At 48.0% G+C, this 18,186-nt stretch overlaps 1 protein-coding gene across 1 annotated transcript in view; it reads left to right on the top strand.

The window, feature by feature from the left end:
• The first annotated feature begins 390 nt into the window (after positions 1-390).
• LOC141097709 (indolethylamine N-methyltransferase-like) overlaps positions 391-18,186 on the top strand; it is a 29,107-nt gene continuing 11,311 nt past the window's right edge. Inside the window, exon 1 of the mRNA XM_073585086.1 lies at positions 391-586. Within this exon, the coding sequence (XP_073441187.1) occupies positions 436-586 (151 nt within the window). The 5' untranslated portion in view covers positions 391-435. The remainder of the gene's footprint in view (positions 587-18,186) is intronic.

Below are 18,186 nucleotides of genomic sequence, written 5' to 3'. Positions count from 1 at the left end.
CAGCCAAACCAGATCTTCTCCCACTTTGCACTGATGAGGGGCAGTACCCCGAAACACAGTGTCTGCAAATGGAGATTCTGGCTTGGCTTTTATCCTAAGTCATGTAACTAGGCTCGTTAAAGGGTCAACATTGACTTTTAGGATTGCTACCTCCAATAGGTGGCACTAGAGTTCTAGTCCTCTTCCTCTCTGAAGAGACAATTTGCATAATTAGCATCCTGCCTGAATAAAACATTGTTTGCACATACTCTAAAACCAACTTGTTTATAGAAAGATCATACAAATTCCACGTGAATATACGGTAATCCCATGACTCTTACGTTAAGATGCAAGACTCATCACCTGATAATTAATTCTTAGAAGCGTTGCAAATTATATAAAGACCTCAACAGACATTTAGAGACAAGCAACTCATCCGTGACATAAGACTACACAATGGATTCCTCTAACTATAAGATCTACCATGAAGATGGCTTTGATGCCAGACTAGATCTGGAAACTTATTTTTCAGATAAACCTGAAATGAATTTTGGTGATGATTCCATAATATTTCCCCTTGAAAATCTTACAAAAACTTTTGCAGAGGGTACGTGGTTTATTAATCTTTCTAAACTGAACAAAAATGTAAATGTAACACTTTTGTTTTTGCTCCCATTTTTCATGAGCTGAACTCAAAGATCTAAGACTTTTTATATGTACACAAAAGGTCTTTGTGGAGGGAAGGGGCAGAAAACTAGTGAGTATCTGGTGTGACCACCATTTGCCTGATGCAGTACAGGAAATCTCCTTTGCATAGAGTTGATAAGGTTATTAATTGTGGCCTCTGGAATGTTGGTCCTCTCCTCTTTAATGGCTGTGTGAAGTTGGTGAATATTGGTCGGAACTTCAACACGCTGTTGTATCCAGAGTGTAAAAATAACTCTGCAATATGATTCTCCAGGTCAGTTCAATTATTGTGACTCTAAACTGGTCTTTTTTTCTATATTTGAAATGGTGACAAAAATGACGAAATTTGTAAAAAAAAAAAATAATATTCGCTTGTGTTGACAATTTCCAAGACTCGTAACGTTTTCATTTTCTGGCCGATTGAGCTAGGTGAGGGATTGTTTTTTACATAATCATCTGATGTTTTTAATTTTGTAGATATGACATTTTGATTGCTTCTTTCTGAATTTATTTTTGTAGAGTTCCAACAACTGGAAAGCTGTAATTCTGTTATTTAGATTTTGCTTTTAATTTTTAGAGGTATTATGGCCATATTTCAATAGATAGGACTTTTGCAGATGTGGTGATGTAGAATATGTATATATATATATTTTTTTTCTTATACAAATAAATATGTATATATTCAGCAGATGAGGCCATGCTGTACGTTATAGATCCTGAGCCCGTACCATGAAAGTGCAGTAAATGTGTAGGTAACAGGAACCAGATGGCTGTCCCCTTGGTTCCGACCCAGACACTCTTCGGGGGTCCTCCTCCCTATACTCCCCAATCCTGTAAGCTCGCCAGTCCTTGGGCGAGGGTCTCAATATATTGGGATTGGTCTGTGGGGGTATCAATTTTTGTTGCCATATGAACTGGTCTTGTTCGTATCGCTCGGGAGGTTTGCTGGCTGTTGACCGCTCTGAGAGTCTTAGTTCGACTGGGGTGGGGCCTTCTGGGGTGGTGGACGGTGGTGGGTTAACTGGTTCGGGTGGGCTAATTGTGTCAGTTGGCTCATCATTGAGTGGAGGGCCTCTGGTTGTTGGGGGAAAGTCTTCGTCGTCGTCCGGGTCCCAAAACACGGGCAGCGGTTCAGAGGCCGGAGGGGCAGGTTCAGGTTGCTTCGGGTCAGTGGAAATACATGGGCGTAACATATTACGATGCACAATGCGGGTAGGCAGCGTTTCATCTTTTTCAGGTCGCGTTTCGTACACAGGTCCTTCAGGATTGATACTGTCATGGTTTGAACAGGGTTCTTGCCCTGCACTCACAGGGTTAAGTGTTCGTGGCCTCTTTCTGGATCTGGGAGGGGTATTTATACTCACTCTTTACCAGGGTTCTCTGTCAGCTATACTGTTGTTCTGGTGTGTCTGATCCCTGGTGTGCGTGTATTCTGCATTGCTTGTTTGCTTCCCGTGTATGACCCGGCCTGTTCCCTCACTCTGTACTCCGTCTCTCGCTTTGGTACTATTGTCTTCTCCGGTTCTGACCTCCTGGCTTGGCTATCGTTACTCCGTTACAGTTTGTCCCTATTGTACCGTCTATTGCCCGTTCTGGTTTTCTGACCTATTGCTACGTCCTGACTATCCTTTCTGTCTAAACCCTGTGGTACTGTATTTCTATCTTGTTCTTTGACCCTGGCTTCATCTGGTTTCTGTCTCTGTCTATGCCCCTTGGTAACATTGTCCTGTAGTTACCTTTCTAGGAGTTTCCCTGCAGCTCCTAGATCTGTGGAGCTTAGGCCACGCCCCCATCAGTCATGTGCTTCAGGTCCTGATACTCTGAAGCACGCATCGTCACCGCTGCTGCCCTGCTCCACAGGTATCTTTGAGTACTGTCTTTGTACTCAGGACATCCGCACTGGCTCAGTGAGCAAGTGCAGTGCGGTGTTCCTGACATTATAGCTGACCATTTCAGTTCTTTTTTTTTCCCCCTCTGAAGGAAAAAAAAAAAAGTGTGTTATCCTCATGGATCCCATACAAGCTCTGGCTGATCAGGTCATGCACCTGACCCAAATGTTCCACAAACTTAATGTGGAACAGTGCACGATGGCCCAGACCCAGCAACAGTTGGTGGATACTGTGCAGGGGGCCTTCGCTGCAGGGGCTCCTAGTGCTGGGGATAGAGATGTGTCATTGGCATTCCCAGAATCTCCAGTCAAATTGCCAGACCTTTTTTCAGGGGATAAAAAGGAGTTCAGGTCTTTTAGAGAAGGATGCAAGCTTTTTTTTTCTCTGAGGCCCCGCTCTTCCGGGGATGAGTTCCAGAGGGTGGGGGTCGTCATTTCCCTACTTTGGGGGGCTCCACAGGCATGGGCTTTCTCTCTCTCTTCCTCTGCTCCTGAACGCATGTCTGTGAATTTGTTCTTTGAAGCTCTGGGGCACATTTATGATGAGCCTGATAGAGTGCGTCTGGCAGAGGATATGGTGATGAGTGTGACACAGGGAAGGAACTCTGCTGAATGGTTCTGCTCTGAGTTCAGACGCTGGGCAGCGGAGGTCTCCTGGGATGATGCTGCCCTCCGGGGTTTGTTCTGTAGAGGCCTGTCCGAACGTTTGAAAGATGCCCTAGCCCTTCATCCTCCACCGGATTCTTTGGAGAACGCTATGAACCAGGCTGTCCGCATGGACCGTAGGCTGCAGGCAAGAGGGGTCATGCTGCAGGAGACCCCTTTATTCTCCAATCTGAGAGACTCTGCATCTAGTCCTGAACCCATGGAGGTTGGTGCCACGTCATTGGAGGAAAAAGAGAGGAGACACCGAAGAAACAACCAATTGTGCTTTTACTGTGGATCTGCTGGACATTGGAGAAGGAACTGTCCTTCTTGCCCTTCTTCAGTGAAGCCGTCAGGAAAATGACTGAGTCTGGGTTACAATCGAGGAGGTTGCCCAGACTCCCAGGTACCCTTTTACTCACTTACTAAAATTCTGCTTCCGGTGGAACTGGAACTTACAGGCGGTCCGGTTGGGACTACCGCCTTTGTTGACTGTGGTTCTTCTATTAATCTGATCGATGCCAAAGTTGTGACTTTTCATAAGATAGGGACAGTCAGGTTAAAAGATCCTGTTAAGATCGTGGCAATTGATTCTTCTCCTATCACCCAGGAGGGAATTTGTTTCATGACTGATACCTTTTCTCTGAAAGTGGGTTCCACTCACGTGGAAAAATTAAGATGTTTTGTCATAAATAATCTGCCAGCTGGACTGATACTGGGTATGCCTTGGCTTCAACGTCACAATCCTACTATTGACTGGGTCACAGGGGAGATCATTCAGTGGGGTTGTATGGCTAACGGTCTATGTTGTAACTTGACAACCCTTGTCACCCCAGTAAAATCTGTGTCAGTGTCGTCTGTCGATCTGGAAGGTATTCCGGAGTACCTGAAAGATTTTGAAGACGTATTTTCTGAAAGTGAGGCTGAGGCGCTACCACCACATAGACCCTTTGATTGTGCCATTAATCTAGTCCCTGGAGCCAAGTTACCCAAGGCTCGCCTGTTCAATTTATCCGGGCCCGAACATCTAGCCATGAAGGAGTACATTACTGAGAGTCTCCGCAAAGGGCATATCAGGCCTTCTGTTTCACCTGTGGCAGCGGGCTTCTTTTTTGTTAAGAAAAAAAATGGTGGTTTGCGGCCGTGCCTCGACTTTCGGGAATTAAACAAAATTACTGTGAAAAATACATACCCTCTCCCCCTAATTCCTGATCTATGTAACCAACTCACCGGGGCCAAGTGGTTCTCTAAACTGGATTTACGTGGGGCATATAACCTTATAAGAGTCCGTGAAGGGGACGAATGGAAAACAGCATTCCTGACGACTGAAGGGCTGTTCGAAAACTTGGTTATGCCCTTTGGTCTCACCAATGCTCCTGCTGTTTTTCAGAATTTTATTAATGTAATTTTCTCTGATTTAATCGGTCGTTTTGTGGTTATCTATTTGAATGACATTCTGGTGTACTCGGTGGACAGTCAATCTCACTTGCACCATTTGCGGATGGTTCTCTTGAGACTGAGGGAGAATCATTTGTATGCCAAGCTGGAAAAATGCTCATTTTTCATGCAAGAAGTATCCTTTCTGGGGTTGATTGTGTCAGGGGAGGGGTTCCGCATGGATCCTAAGAAAGTCCAGGCTGTTACGGAGTGGGTGCAACCTCATGACTTGAAAGGGTTGCAACGAATTTTGGGCTTTGCCAACTTTTATAGGAAATTTATTAAGGGCTTCTCGCAGGTGGTAAAGCCGCTAACGGACCTCACTCTCCAGGGAGCTGATGTAAAAAATTGGTCTGTAGCTGCAAAAAACTCTTTCATGACATTAAAAAAGTGCTTTTCTTCAGCCCCTGTATTGGTACAACCCGACCCGTCAAGACCTTTTGTCGTGGAGGTTGACGCCTCAGAAGTGGGGGTGGGGGCAGTTTTGTCTCAGGGCCCTCCTACCCTTACTAACCTGAGGCCTTGCACCTTCTTCTCTAAAAAATTTTCCTCTGCCGAGAGAAATTACGATGTCAGCAATAGAGAGTTGTTGGCGGTAAAGTTGGCTTTTGAAGAATGGAGGCATTTCCTGGAGGGGTCTGTTCATCCCATTACAGTCATCACTGATCACAAAAATTTGGCCTATATCGAGTCTGCCAAGAGATTGACCCCCAGACAGGCTCGGTGGGCGCTTTTTTTTTCTCGATTTCAGTTTACCATCACATTCCGCCCGGGATCTAAAAACATCAAGGCTGATGCCTTATCCCGAAGCTTTGATTCGGTGTCCCCTCCAGAACCTCCCTCCTTCATTCTTCAGCCAGGAGTAGTGGTGGCCGAAATCTCATCTGAGTTACAGAGAGGGATTTTGGAGGCCCAGGCTCGGGCTCCTGGTGGTAAACCCCCAGGTAAATTGTTTGTACCGGAACGTTTCCGTCTCGGACTTATGCAGGAATTTCACGATTCGGTGTTGAGTGCTCATCCTGGGATTGCAGCTACCCGGGGGGCAATTGCGAGGGATTTCTGGTGGCCCTCTATGGTAACAGATATTAAAAAGTTTGTGACTGCATGTGGGGTGTGCGCTCGTTCTAAAAGTTCTCAGGTCCGGCCGGCCGGGGAATTGGTGCCTTTGCCAATTCCGGATAGACCATGGACACATTTGTCCATGGATTTTATCACAAATCTTCCTCCTTCCAGGGGCAACTCGGTGATATGGGTGGTGGTGGATAGGTTTTCAAAACAAGCTCACTTTGTACCTCTCCCCACGTTACCATCTGCTGAAACCCTGGCCCGCTTATTTATGCAGCATATAATTAGGTTACATGGAGTGCCTATGAATGTGGTGTCAGACAGAGGGGTACAGTTTGTTGCCAGGTTCTGGAGGGCTTTTTGCAAAAAGCTGGGGATTTCGTTGTCCTTCTCCTCTGCCTACCACCCAGAGTCTAATAGACAGACGGAGCGCACGAACCAATCGTTGGAGCAGATTCTGAGATGCTTGGCCTCTTCCAGGCAGGAGGACTGGTGTGAGGTATTGCCCATGGCAGAGTTTGCATTCAACGGTCGTGTGAGTCAGTCTACTGGGAAGTCTCCTTTTCAGGTCAACTATGGGTTTAACCCACATTTTGGAGAGTTTTCCCGTATGAATTCAGGTTGTCCTGGTGCTGAGGATGTGACACAACGTCTTAGAATTCTTTGGAGGGAGGTTCAGAGGAATATTTCCAAGGTCCAGGAAAACTATAAGCGGTTTGCTGACAGGAGGAGGGGGCCAGGTCCAGCATTTGCAGTAGGGGAGAAGGTGTGGCTATCCACCCGCAATATCAAGCTTAAGATACCTTCTATAAAGCTGGGCCCCAAGTTTATTGGCCCATACAAAGTTGTGGAGGTTGTTAACCCAGTAGCCTACCGACTGCAGCTGCCCACCTCTTTTAAAATTTCTAATGTCTTCCACAGGTCCCTGTTAAAGCCTGTGGGGATGGTGAGAGAGGATCCCTCATCAAATGCTCCGCCAGTGCTGGTAGAGGGGCAGCTGGAGTATGAAGTAGGGCGCATTGTTGACTCCCGGTGGGTGCGCCGGAGACTCCAGTATCTGATACACTGGAAGGGGTACTCTCTGGAGGATCGGTCATGGGTTCCGGCCAGTTCGGTGCATGCCGATCGTCTGGTGCGGGCTTTCCACGCCAGATACCCAGACAAGCCTGGGGGTCCAGTGGCCCCCCATTAAGAGGGGGGTACTGTCATGGTTTGAACAGGGTTCTTGCCCTGCACTCACAGGGTTAATTGTTCGTGGCCTCTTTCTGGATCTGGGAGGGGTATTTATACTCACTCTTTACCAGGGTTCTCTGTCAGCTATACTGTTGTTCTGGTGTGTCTGATCCCTGGTGTGCGTGTATTCTGCATTGCTTGTTTGCTTCCCGTGTATGACCCGGCCTGTTCCCTCACTCTGTACTCCGTCTCTCGCTTTGGTACTATTGTCTTCTCCAGTTCTGACCTCCTGGCTTGGCTATCGTTACTCCGTTACAGTTTGTCCCTATTGTACCGTCTATTGCCCGTTCTGGTTTTCTGACCTATTGCTACGTCCTGACTATCCTTTCTGTCTAAACCCTGTGGTACTGTATTTCTATCTTGTTCTTTGACCCTGGCTTCATCTGGTTTCTGTCTCTGTCTATGCCCCTTGGTAACATTGTCCTGTAGTTACCTTTCTAGGAGTTTCCCTGCAGCTCCTAGATCTGTGGAGCTTAGGCCACGCCCCCAGCAGTCATGTGCTTCAGGTCCTGATACTCTGAAGCACGCATCATCACCGCTGCTGCCCTGCTCCACAGGTATCTTTGAGTACTGTCTTTGTACTCAGGACATCCGCACTGGCTCAGTGAGCAAGTGCAGTGCGGTGTTCCTGACATTTACGATGTAGGACCCGATAGGGACTCTCTTCCCAGCGTGGCTCCAGTTTGTTCTGGGGGCGTTGATCTAGTACAAGTACATGGTCCCCGCTTTGGAGGTGGGGAGGTGGAGTTGCATTCTTTCCTGGGTGTTCCAAGTCTCGGAGTTTGGTATGTGTGATTCGATGAAGAGTTTCCAGCTGGTGCCGATGATTTTGGACCCATGATGATACTCGGGTGCAGGTCCCAAAAAACATGCTCCCTGATCAGAATGTATTTGTTGGGGGCAGCCGTAGACTTGTATGAAGTTTCTGCAAATTGCGGAGGCAGCCGACTCCGCGGTCTGGTCTCGAGTGGGGATGACCACAGCGAACTTAGTGAAATGGTCCACCATGACGAGGCATTGTTCTTACCCCTGGAATGTGGGACCAATGGTCAGGTAATCCACCGTCAGGAGCTCGAGGGGTGCTGAGGTCACGATTGTCTGTACTGAGGCTCGCTGTGTGGGCGATTTGGCTAACTCACATAGGCGACAGGTCCGGCAAATTTCGTCCACAATAGCCGGCAAGTGTGGGTGGTAAACTCTCTGTTGCAACCATTGCAAGGTCTTTTTAGCTCCGAAATGAGCCCCTTTTTCGTGGGCCTCTCAAGCCAGTTCGTGGAGTTGGGCTCCGGGCGTAGCTGCCTGCCAAAGCGTCATGAAAGTTGTTTGTGATGTTATTTTATGAAACAATAGTCCCTTTCGGATAACCAGCTTCTCTTATTGTCACAACATCAGCGACATGTCTTGAGTCAAAGTTTGTCTTTGGGGATCAGTGGGCGGTTGGCCAGCGGCCACCCACGTCTGGAGAAGTCTGACTTCTTCGTCTTCTTGTTGCTGTTGGATCCACTTATCCCGAGATTGTTCCAGCAAGCCCCTTGGGGTCTCTGGGGGAGATACTTTTTGGGTGGTAGCTGTGAGCACGGCAGCGGTGAGGGCGAACGATATCTCTACCCCTTCTAATTCGTCGTCTCGACTCTTCCCTGGGGTTGTATGTTGAATCCTGGAGAGGGCGTCAGCATGGACATTCTCGGCCCCTCTTTTTTAAATAATTTTATAGTTGAACTTCGCCATACGGGCCACCCATCGTTGTTCCAGAGCCCCCAAATTGGCATTTTCCAAATGGGCCAGCGGGTTGTTGTCGGTCCGCACCACTACCTCGGAGCCCGCTAGGTACTCTGCAAACCGCTCCATCATGGCCCACACCACTGCGAGGAGCTCGAGTTTAAAGGAGCTGTAATTATCAGGGTTGCGCTCGGAATCATGGAGTGAGCGGCTTCCATACGCGATCACTCTCTCCCGGCCATCTTGAACTTGTGACAACACAGCCCCCAGCCCGTGAAGACTCCCGTCAGTGTGTAGGATGAACGGTTGCGAGAAATCCGCATAGGCCAACACCGGAGCATCCGAGAGCGCAGCCTTGACGTTTTGGAAGGCCTCTTCCTGAGGTTGTTGCCACTGGATTTTTTGTCCATTTGCCCCAGCCGGAGCCCCCTTCAGCAGGCCATGCAGGGCTCGAGCTCGACATGCAAAATTCTTTACGAAATGACAGTAGTATCCGGCCAACCCCAGGAAGGCCCGCACGTCTTTTATCGTCTCGGGGGTAGGACATCACTGAATAACAGCAACCTTTTCCCGGGACAGCCTCACACCCTCTGCTGTTGTGAGTTCATTTTCCCCTTCACCGTCGATGTCTGATGAACTCCCTCTTCTGGTGAAGGAAGGTAGTGAGGCTGATTACCAAACACCTGATCTGGTAGATGATGACTGGGTAACAGGAATTTCTGACTGGATATAAGGCAGCCGATGCCCTTCTGAGTCGCTGGTGATTTCTCTGCTGGATTCTTGGAGACCAGTCTGATTCCTGCTTCCCAAAGATAAGTTTTTGCTCTGCTATTGAACTTATTAGTTTTGCTTTGTTTTCCTTGTTTTTTGCAGTTCAGCCTTCCCCGTTCGGGGGTGTGCTGAGTTCCATTTTTGTCTCTGATCAGTTTGTCTCTTTGCTCTGTCTTCAGAATTTACCTGAGTGCTGATATAGTCTTTTTGAAGTCCAAGCGACTTCAGGGCCTGTTTTTCCTATCAGACGGTTGGGACATTTTTTGGTAGGGTTTTTTACGGATTGCAGACAGCAGCTTTTCTATCCTGTCCTTTTTAGCTAGCTTGGGCCCCATCGTTTGCTCAACCTATCTTTCTATCTGTGTTAGTGTTTTCCTCTTGCTTCACCGTCATTATATGTTGGGGGCTGCCTATTGCTTTGGGGTCTGCTCTGGGGCAGTTTAGATTTCCCCTTTCTTTCTTTAGGCCTTTTTAGTTCTCCGGCTGTGATCGAGGGGTCTAGGGCATCGCAGGAACCCCCCACGGCTACTGTTAGTTGTTGTGGATAGGATCAGGGGTCTGCAATCCGATAGCTACCAACCTCTCCGGTTTTCTGGACTTAGCTTGTATTTTTGTTTTTTCCTCCTTCGGTGACTCATTCATAACAGAATCACCATCCATACCGCAGATCCTAGGGTACTCAATAGCAGGAAAGAATTGTAAAAAAAAGAGTTTGTCAGAATTTTTTTTTTATTTTTGTGTATATTTTTTCCTCTATGTCTCTGAGGCCGTAGGGGGAATTTTTTTTTTTCCTTTCTCAATGGAGATGAAGCAATTGTCAGATCGTGTGGAGCAGCTCACTGCTGAAGTGCGGGGAATTTCCGCCTATCTTGCTCATTCACATGCTGCTGAACCAAAGATCCCTACTCCTGATGTGTTTTTTGGGGATCGGTCTAAATTTTTGAATTTTAAGAATAATTGTAAATTATTTTTTGCCTTGAAGCCTAACTCGTCGGGGAGCTCCGCGCAGCAGGTTAAAATTGTCATCTCTTTGCTGCGCGGCGATCCCCAGGATTGGGCGTTTTCTTTGAAACCTGATGATCCTATTCTTACTAATGTGAATACATTTTTTCAAGCCTTGGGGTTGTTGTATGATGAACCTAATGCTATTGATCAGGCATCAGGCTGAAAAGGCCCTGTTGGCATTGAGCCAGGGTCGGGATTCTGCAGAGTTGTACTGTCAAAAATTCCGAAAGTGGGCGGTCCTTACTACCTGGAATGATGGTGCCTTGGCAGCTCTCTTTCGGAAGGGTTTGTCAGAGACCGTATAGGATACTATGGTGGGATTTCCTGTTCCCTCTGGTCTTGACGATTCTGTGTCATTAGCCATTCAGGTTGATCGGCGTTTGCATGAACGCAAAACCGCACAAGAGGTGTTGCCACCTGTTGAACAAATGTCTGAACATATGCAATGTGATAGAGTTTTGTCTAGGGCGCAACATCAGGAGTTCAGAAGGCATAATGAGCTGTGTTTCTTCTGTGGTAATGCCTCGCATATTATTTATGTCTGCCCTAAACGAGAGAAACGTTTTGCACACACATTTGCTGTGGGTGGTGTTCAACCTAAGTTTCTTCTGGCAATTACTCTGATCTGCTCCCTGTCCACATTTTCCGCTAAGGCTTTTGTGGATTCGGGAGCAGCTCTGAACCTGATGGACTTGGATTTTGCTAAACGTTGTGGATTTCCTATGACACCTCTGCGGACGCCTATCCCTTTGAGGGGTATTGATGCTACTCCTTTGGCGAAGAATAAACCTCAGTTTTGGACCCAGGTGGTAATGGGGGTCGCCCCGGACCATCAAGAGAATTGCAGATTTTTGGTGTTGCATAATTTGCATGATACCATTGTTCTGGGGTTTCCCTGGTTGCAAATCCATAATCCAGTTTTGCATTGGAAATCTGTGTCTGTGGTGAGTTGGGGTTGTCGGTGTGCCCTTAGTGATGCTCCTGTTTTCTCCACCTCTCCCCAGTCGCATGATGTTCCTGACTATTTGGCTGATTTTTATGATGTATTTAGTGAGAATGAGTCTGCGTCTTTGCCTCCTCATAGGAGTTATGACTGTGCAATTGAGCTGAGCCCAGGGTGTAAATTTCCCAAGGGTCGACTTTTCTATTTATCTGTTCCCGAGCACGAGGCTATGCAATCCTATATTAAGGAGTCGTTGGAGAAGGGTCATATTAGACCATCCTCTTCACCCTTAGGTGCTGTTTTTTTTTCGTGGCTAAGAAAGATGGGTCATTAAGGCCTTGTATTGACTATCGTTCCCTCAACAAAATTACTGTTAAATATCAGTATCCGTTACCCCTGATTTCTGATCTATTTTCCAGAGTTAAAGGTGCTTGCTGGTTTGCAAAGCTTGACCTCAGGGGGGCGTATAATCTTATTCGCATTAAGCATGGGGATGAATGAAAGACGGCGTTTAATACTCCAGAGGGACATTTTGAGTACCTGGTGATGCCTTTTGGGCTCACTAATGCCCCTTCTGTATTCCAGTGCTTCAGGAATGATATTTTCCGAGACTTGGTGGATAAATTTTTGATCATCTATCTGGATGATATTTTGATCTTTTCCAAGGATTGGGACTCTCATGTGGAACATGTTCGGACTGTGTTCCGGATTTTGAGGGAGAATTCCCTGTATGTCAAGGGATCGAAATGCCTTTTTGGTGTACAGAGGATTTCATTTTTGGGATTTATTTTGTCTCCGTCAACTATTGAAATGGACCCGGCCAAGGTACAGGCCATTTATGATTGGGTTCAGCCCACTTCTTTGAAGGCCCTCCAGAAGTTTTTGGGTTTTGCAAATTTTTATCGTAAATTTATAGCTAATTTTTCTGGTATTGCCAAACCATTGACTGATTTGACTAAGAGGAGTGCTGATGTGCTGAATTGGTCTCTGGAGGCTGTTTCTTCCTTTCAGGAGCTGAAGCGAAGGTTCACTTCTGCTCCGGTTTTGGGGCAACCTGATGTCTCACTCCCGTTTCAGGTAGAGGTGGACGCTTCTGAGATTGGTGCAGGAGCTGTTTTGTCCCAAAAAGATCCGGTAACATCTAAAATGAATCCCTGTGCTTTCTTTTCCCGAAAGTTCTCCCCATCCGAACGTAACTATGATGTGGGGAATCGGGAATTGTTAGCCATGAAATGGGCATTTGAGGAGTGGAGACATTGGTTGGAGGGAGCTAAACATCAAGTCGTGGTCCTTACTGACCACAAGAATTTGATTTACCTGGAGTCGGCCAAACGCTTGAATCTTAGACAGGCTAGGTGGGCCTTGTTTTTCACACGTTTTGATTTTGTGGTCTCTTTTCTTCCGGGCACTAAGAATGTCAAGGCAGACGCCCTCTCTAGGAGTTTCTTTGCTGATTCTCCTGTTGTGACCAAGCCTGCTACCATCTTAGGTGAGGGGGTCGTTCTTTCTGCCATCTCGCCCGATTTGAGACGTGCTCTGGAAGAGTTTCAGGAGGACAAACCTGAGCGTTGTCCCATTGGAAAATTTTATGTTCCTGACCAGTGGAGGAAGAGAGCGAAGTCTGAAGTTCATTGCTCTGCATTGGCTGGTCATCCAGGTATTTTTGGTACTAGAGATTTGGTGAGTCGGTCTTTTTGGTGGCCCGCCTTGTCTCGTGATGTCAGGAATTTTGTGCAGTCCTGTGGGACTTGCTCTCGGTCTAAACCTTGTTCTCGCTCTAGTGGGTTGTTGATGCCTTTGCCGGTGCCCAGGAGGCCATGGACCCATATTTCAATGGATTTTATCTATGATATGCCTGTCTCTCAGAGAATGACTGTTATCTGGGTAATTTGTGATAGATTCTCTAAGATGGTCCATCTTGTACCACTCCCTAAGTTGCCATCTTCCTCAGAGTTGGTGCCCTTGTTTTTGCAACAGGTGGTTCGCTTGCACGGGATTCCTGAGAACATTGTATCTGACAGAGGAGTTCAGTTTGTGTCTAGATTTTGGAGGACTTTCTGTTCCAAGCTAGGAATTCAGTTGTCCTTCTCCTCTGCTTTTCACCCTCAGACCAATGGGCAGACGGAGAGAACAAACCAGACTTTGGAGTCGTATTTGAGATGTTTTATTTCTGCTGATCAGGATGATTGGGTTTCATTTTTGCCCTTGGCTGAATTTGCTTTAAATAATAGAGCTAGTTCTGCCACTTTGATGTCACCTTTTTTTTGTAACTTTGGGTTTCATCCTCGATTCTCTTCAGGGCAGGTGGAGCCTTCTGCCTGCCCTGGTGTTGACACTGTGGTGGAGAGAAAGCAACAGATCTGGGACCAAGTGGTGGATAAGTTGTCTCTCTCCCAGGAAAAGGCCCAGCGGTTTTCCAACCGGCATAGGACCATTGGTCCCCAGTTTAAGGTGGGTGATATGGTTTGGTTGTCATCAAAGAATATCGCTATGAAGGTGGCTTCTCCAAAGTTTAAACCTAGATTTATTGGACCTTACAAGATTTTGGAGATTCTTAATCCAGTCTCTTTTCGATTGGCTCTTCCTGTTACATTTAAGATCCATAACGTGTTTCATAAGTCTCTGTTAAAGAGGTTTGTGGAGCCAGTAGTTCCTGTGGTGGCACCTCCTGACCCGGTATTGGTTGAAGGTAATGTGGAATATGAGGTTCAGAAGATACTGGGTTCTCGCCTGGCTAGACGGAGACTCCAGTATTTGATTAAATGGAAGGGTTATGGCCAGGAGGATAATTCTTGGGTCCCTGCATCCGATATTCATGCCGAAAGATTTGTTCGTGCCTTTCATCGGGCCCATCCTGATTGCCCTGGTGGCGTGGATGAGGATTCGGTGACCCCTCCTCAAGGGGGAGGTACTGTTGTGAGTTCATTTTCCCCTTCACCGTCGATGTCTGATGAACTCCCTCTTCTGGTGAAGGAAGGTAGTGAGGCTGATTACCAAACACCTGATCTGGTAGATGATGACTGGGTAACAGGAATTTCTGACTGGATATAAGGCAGCCGACGCCCTTCTGAGTCGCTGGTGATTTCTCTGCTGGATTCTTGGTGACCAGTCTGATTCCTGCTTCCCAAAGACAAGTTTTTGCTCTGCTATTGAACTTATTAGTTTTGTTTTGTTTTCCTTGTTTTTTGCAGTTCAGCCATCCCCGGTCGGGGGTGTGCTGAGTTCCATTTTTGTCTCTGATCAGTTTGTCTCTTTGCTCTGTCTTCAGAATTTACCGGAGTGCTGATATAGTCTTTTTGAAGTCCAAGCGACTTCAGGGCCTGTTTTTCCTATCAGACGGTTGGGACATTTTTTGGTAGGGTTTTTTACGGATTGCAGACAGCAGCTTTTCTATCCTGTCCTTTTTAGTTAGCTTGGGCCCCATCGTTTGCTCAACCTATCTTTCTATTTGTGTTAGTGTTTTCCTCTTGCTTCACCGTCATTATATGTTGGGGGCTGCCTATTGCTTTGGGGTCTGCTCTGGGGCAGTTTAGATTTCCCCTTTCTTTCTTTAGGCCTTTTTAGTTCTCCGGCTGTGATCGAGGGGTCTAGGGCATCGTAGGAACCCCCCACGGCTACTGTTAGTTGTTGTGGATAGGATCAGGGGTCTGCAATCCGATAGCTACCAACCTCTCCGGTTTTCTGGACTTAGCTTGTATTTTTGTTTTTTCCTCCTTCGGTGACTCATTCATAACACTCTGCCGAGACGACATGGCCCATATACTCAATCTGGGAGGGAAATAGGTGGCATTTTTGGGGTTTTACCTTCAACCCGTACTTTTGCAACCGGCCAAGCACCTGCCCCAACCGCTTTAGGTGGTCCTCAAATGTGGCAGCATAGACGATGATATTGTCCAGGTATATCAACGTGGCCTCAAAATCGAGATCTCCCATTCACCGCTCCATCAAACGCTGTAAGGTCCTGGGGCGTTGGCCAGTCCGAACGACATTCGATTTAACTCAAATAGTCCCATAGGCAGTATGAACGCCGTCTTGGCCCTATCTTTTTCTGACATGGGCACCTGCCAGTACCCACAGGCCAGGTCCAAAGTCGAAAAGTACGTCGCCTTCCCCAAGGCGAACAAGGATTCTTCTATGCAGGGCAGTGGGTATGAGTCTTTAATAGTGCAAGCATTCAGCTTTCGATAATCCACACAGAATCATAAGGTACCATCCTTTTTACGGACCAACACAATGGGGGACGCCCAGGGGCTTTGGCTTTTCCGCATCACCCCCTTTCGCAACATTTGGGCCAACAAAGTTTTCACCTCTTGGTAGAGTTGTGGAGGAATCTGTCGATATCGCTCTCAGATGGGGGCCGCCCCTGCCGTGGGATTTTAATGAGTGATGGCGGTGGTACATCCAAAATCTTCCTCATGACTAGCAAATACTTCATGGTACTGTCCGAGCAGTGTTTTTATCTGGGAGAGCTGGGCTGGAGTTAGTCCGGAGAGCTCGGCCCGCATCTGTTCCAGGATGTTTCGACCCTTCTCCTGAGCAGAAATTTCGGTGGCCTGTAGAGTCCGAATCGTTATTTCCCAAGGATCCTCGGATTGCACTCTCAATTGAACCGCAGGAGCCGGCAGCACTTCTTCTAAAGGCCTTACTAGCTTGGCCAGTTCGGTCCGAGCTTTCAGGACGATGTCTCGGTCTTTGAGGTTGACGCAGCGCACCAGGACGGTCCCTTTTTGCACTGTAGTCAGGGAACAGGCCACCAGTATGCCAGGAGGTAAGCGCTCCGAGTAGCATGGCTCCACCTGCATCTCCACACCCTCCAAGGGTATCGAGGCTCGAATTGGTAGGGCCACCACAGTCTGCCCAGGAGGTAGCACAAGCAGGGGAGCCGCTGGCACAATGACTTTGCCCAGAGCCTCGCCTTCCCGGCAGTCCTGATGTACCCACACTTCCCGCACCAACTGCTGGAATACCTGTCCCTAGGCCGTGCGAGAACCCCACTGCTTCAGGATCTTATGCGTGGAATCATTGAGGAGAAGGTTGCCGAACTCCCGTAGTATGTTAATGCCTAGGATGACTGGTTGCTGCTTGTCGGTTTCTCCTTGAGTCAGTACCACCCCTCTGCGACCAAGGGATTTACTGCACAACATCACCTGCACCCACACCACTCTGGCAACAGGGACCGGTAGTTGATTGGTGGCTACTAGTCTGATCATTGGCCCCCACTGGAGTCTCGCTGCCTTGGGGAAATTTTGCCCGGCCCTCTACTTCTGCCCAAACAACAGGACATTTTGCGACCAAATCTTCGGGACTTCCACCACCCCTAGTTGTGGTTTTTGGCTCCGAGCGGCATCCCCCTAGCCCGGAGCCCTCTGGTTTAATGGCCGCTGGGGTGGATATTTCCCACGCCACGGACACTCTCAGGCGAAGTGGCCTGGTTCTACGCACTCATAACACCGGACCTGCGCAGACCGACCGCCCCGCGGGGAGCGGGACTCCCAGGGGCCAGGATTAAAACTAGGCCGTCCAGTCCCGGCCTTGGTCCTTCTCTTCACTTCGGCCAACTCGACCTTGATGTTTTTCAACTCTTGTTTCATCTCCTCCACCCATTGAGGCTCCTCGACTGCATTCACAGAAGCCTCCACACTCCGGACCTTCCCCACGGGGACTGCCATCCCCTGCTCTTGCTCTCAAGCCAGTGCTTGACTTCCCACCTCTGAAAAGTCTATACGGGGATTCATTTTGACCTGCTCCCGTAAAGGCCTGTTTTGTTAACTGGTCTCGCAGTCCAGTCACCAGTAGGTCACGTAGGGTAATGTCAATAGGTCCTACCCCTACACCGTTCTTTCTTTCAATAGCCGTATGCAATTCTTGGAGGACATTCATATACTGGGTGATAGTCTCCCCCTGTCCCTGCATCCGACTGAACAACTGGGCCCTTAACTCTCCCACATTAGTTGGATCCCCATGGGTCTGTTCTACTATCTGCAAAACTTTATCAAAGGTGTTTGCTTTGTCCCGAGGGCCTCAACATTACTGAATTCCAAGCCTCCCAGTCTGATGCCATGAGAGCTACTTCGGCTTCCAGGTCAGGAGTCATTGGGTGCATCCAAAAGAGTCCGCTTGGTCCAGCTCCATAGCATAGTATTGGAGCCGCAAAACCTAGGCAGGTTGTTCAGCATAGCCCCCAATGAAATGCTGGAACGGGGGCCCTCATTATCTGTTGAGTTCACAGCCCTGCCCTGGTCTGGGGCACCATTGTCCGCGCTCAGAGACTGCATCCTGCCGACTATGCCAAAAGTAGGTAACAGCAGGTTCACAGGATGCAGTGACGAGACGCGAGACTGAGTGTTGTTTTGGAAAGTAAAGTTTATAAACTGGAGCCACTTGGGCTATACTGAGCAACCAAAAAGGGGGTAACACCAATTGTCCTTGCAGGGACTCAACAACAATAAAACACTTTTCTTTAATGAGAATGCGACTGACTCGGCAAGGCCGGTTACTATAGAGCCACGATACGGCCAACTACAGGTCCTTATTTCCTAAAGTCAACTTATCCGTTCTGACATCCCTCGGTGTCGCTGATGTGGCTGCTTTGACGTCACAGCCGCTGGGCCCAGCTGCTGAGGATCTGTCGTCGTCTTCAGGCATCTCAGCACCCAGGAGTTGGGGTACAGCAGGCCCTAAGGAAGACTTTAGTTGAGGTAACCCCCTGTAGCAACAGTGGGGTCCTGTTCGTTAGCGAGTCCACGGGGACTCCAGTCCCCCCAAGCAGGGTAGTGATGTAGTCTTGAAGAGTGGCAGTTGGTAGGCCATGCGC

The sequence above is a fragment of the Dendrobates tinctorius genome, unplaced genomic scaffold, assembly GCF_039654945.1.
Source record: "Dendrobates tinctorius isolate UK_male_01 unplaced genomic scaffold, ASM3965494v1 ptg000086l, whole genome shotgun sequence".
Taxonomy (NCBI): Eukaryota; Metazoa; Chordata; class Amphibia; order Anura; family Dendrobatidae; genus Dendrobates; species Dendrobates tinctorius.
Note: the sequence above shows the minus strand (reverse complement) of the source record. Positions and strands in the feature narration are given on the sequence as shown.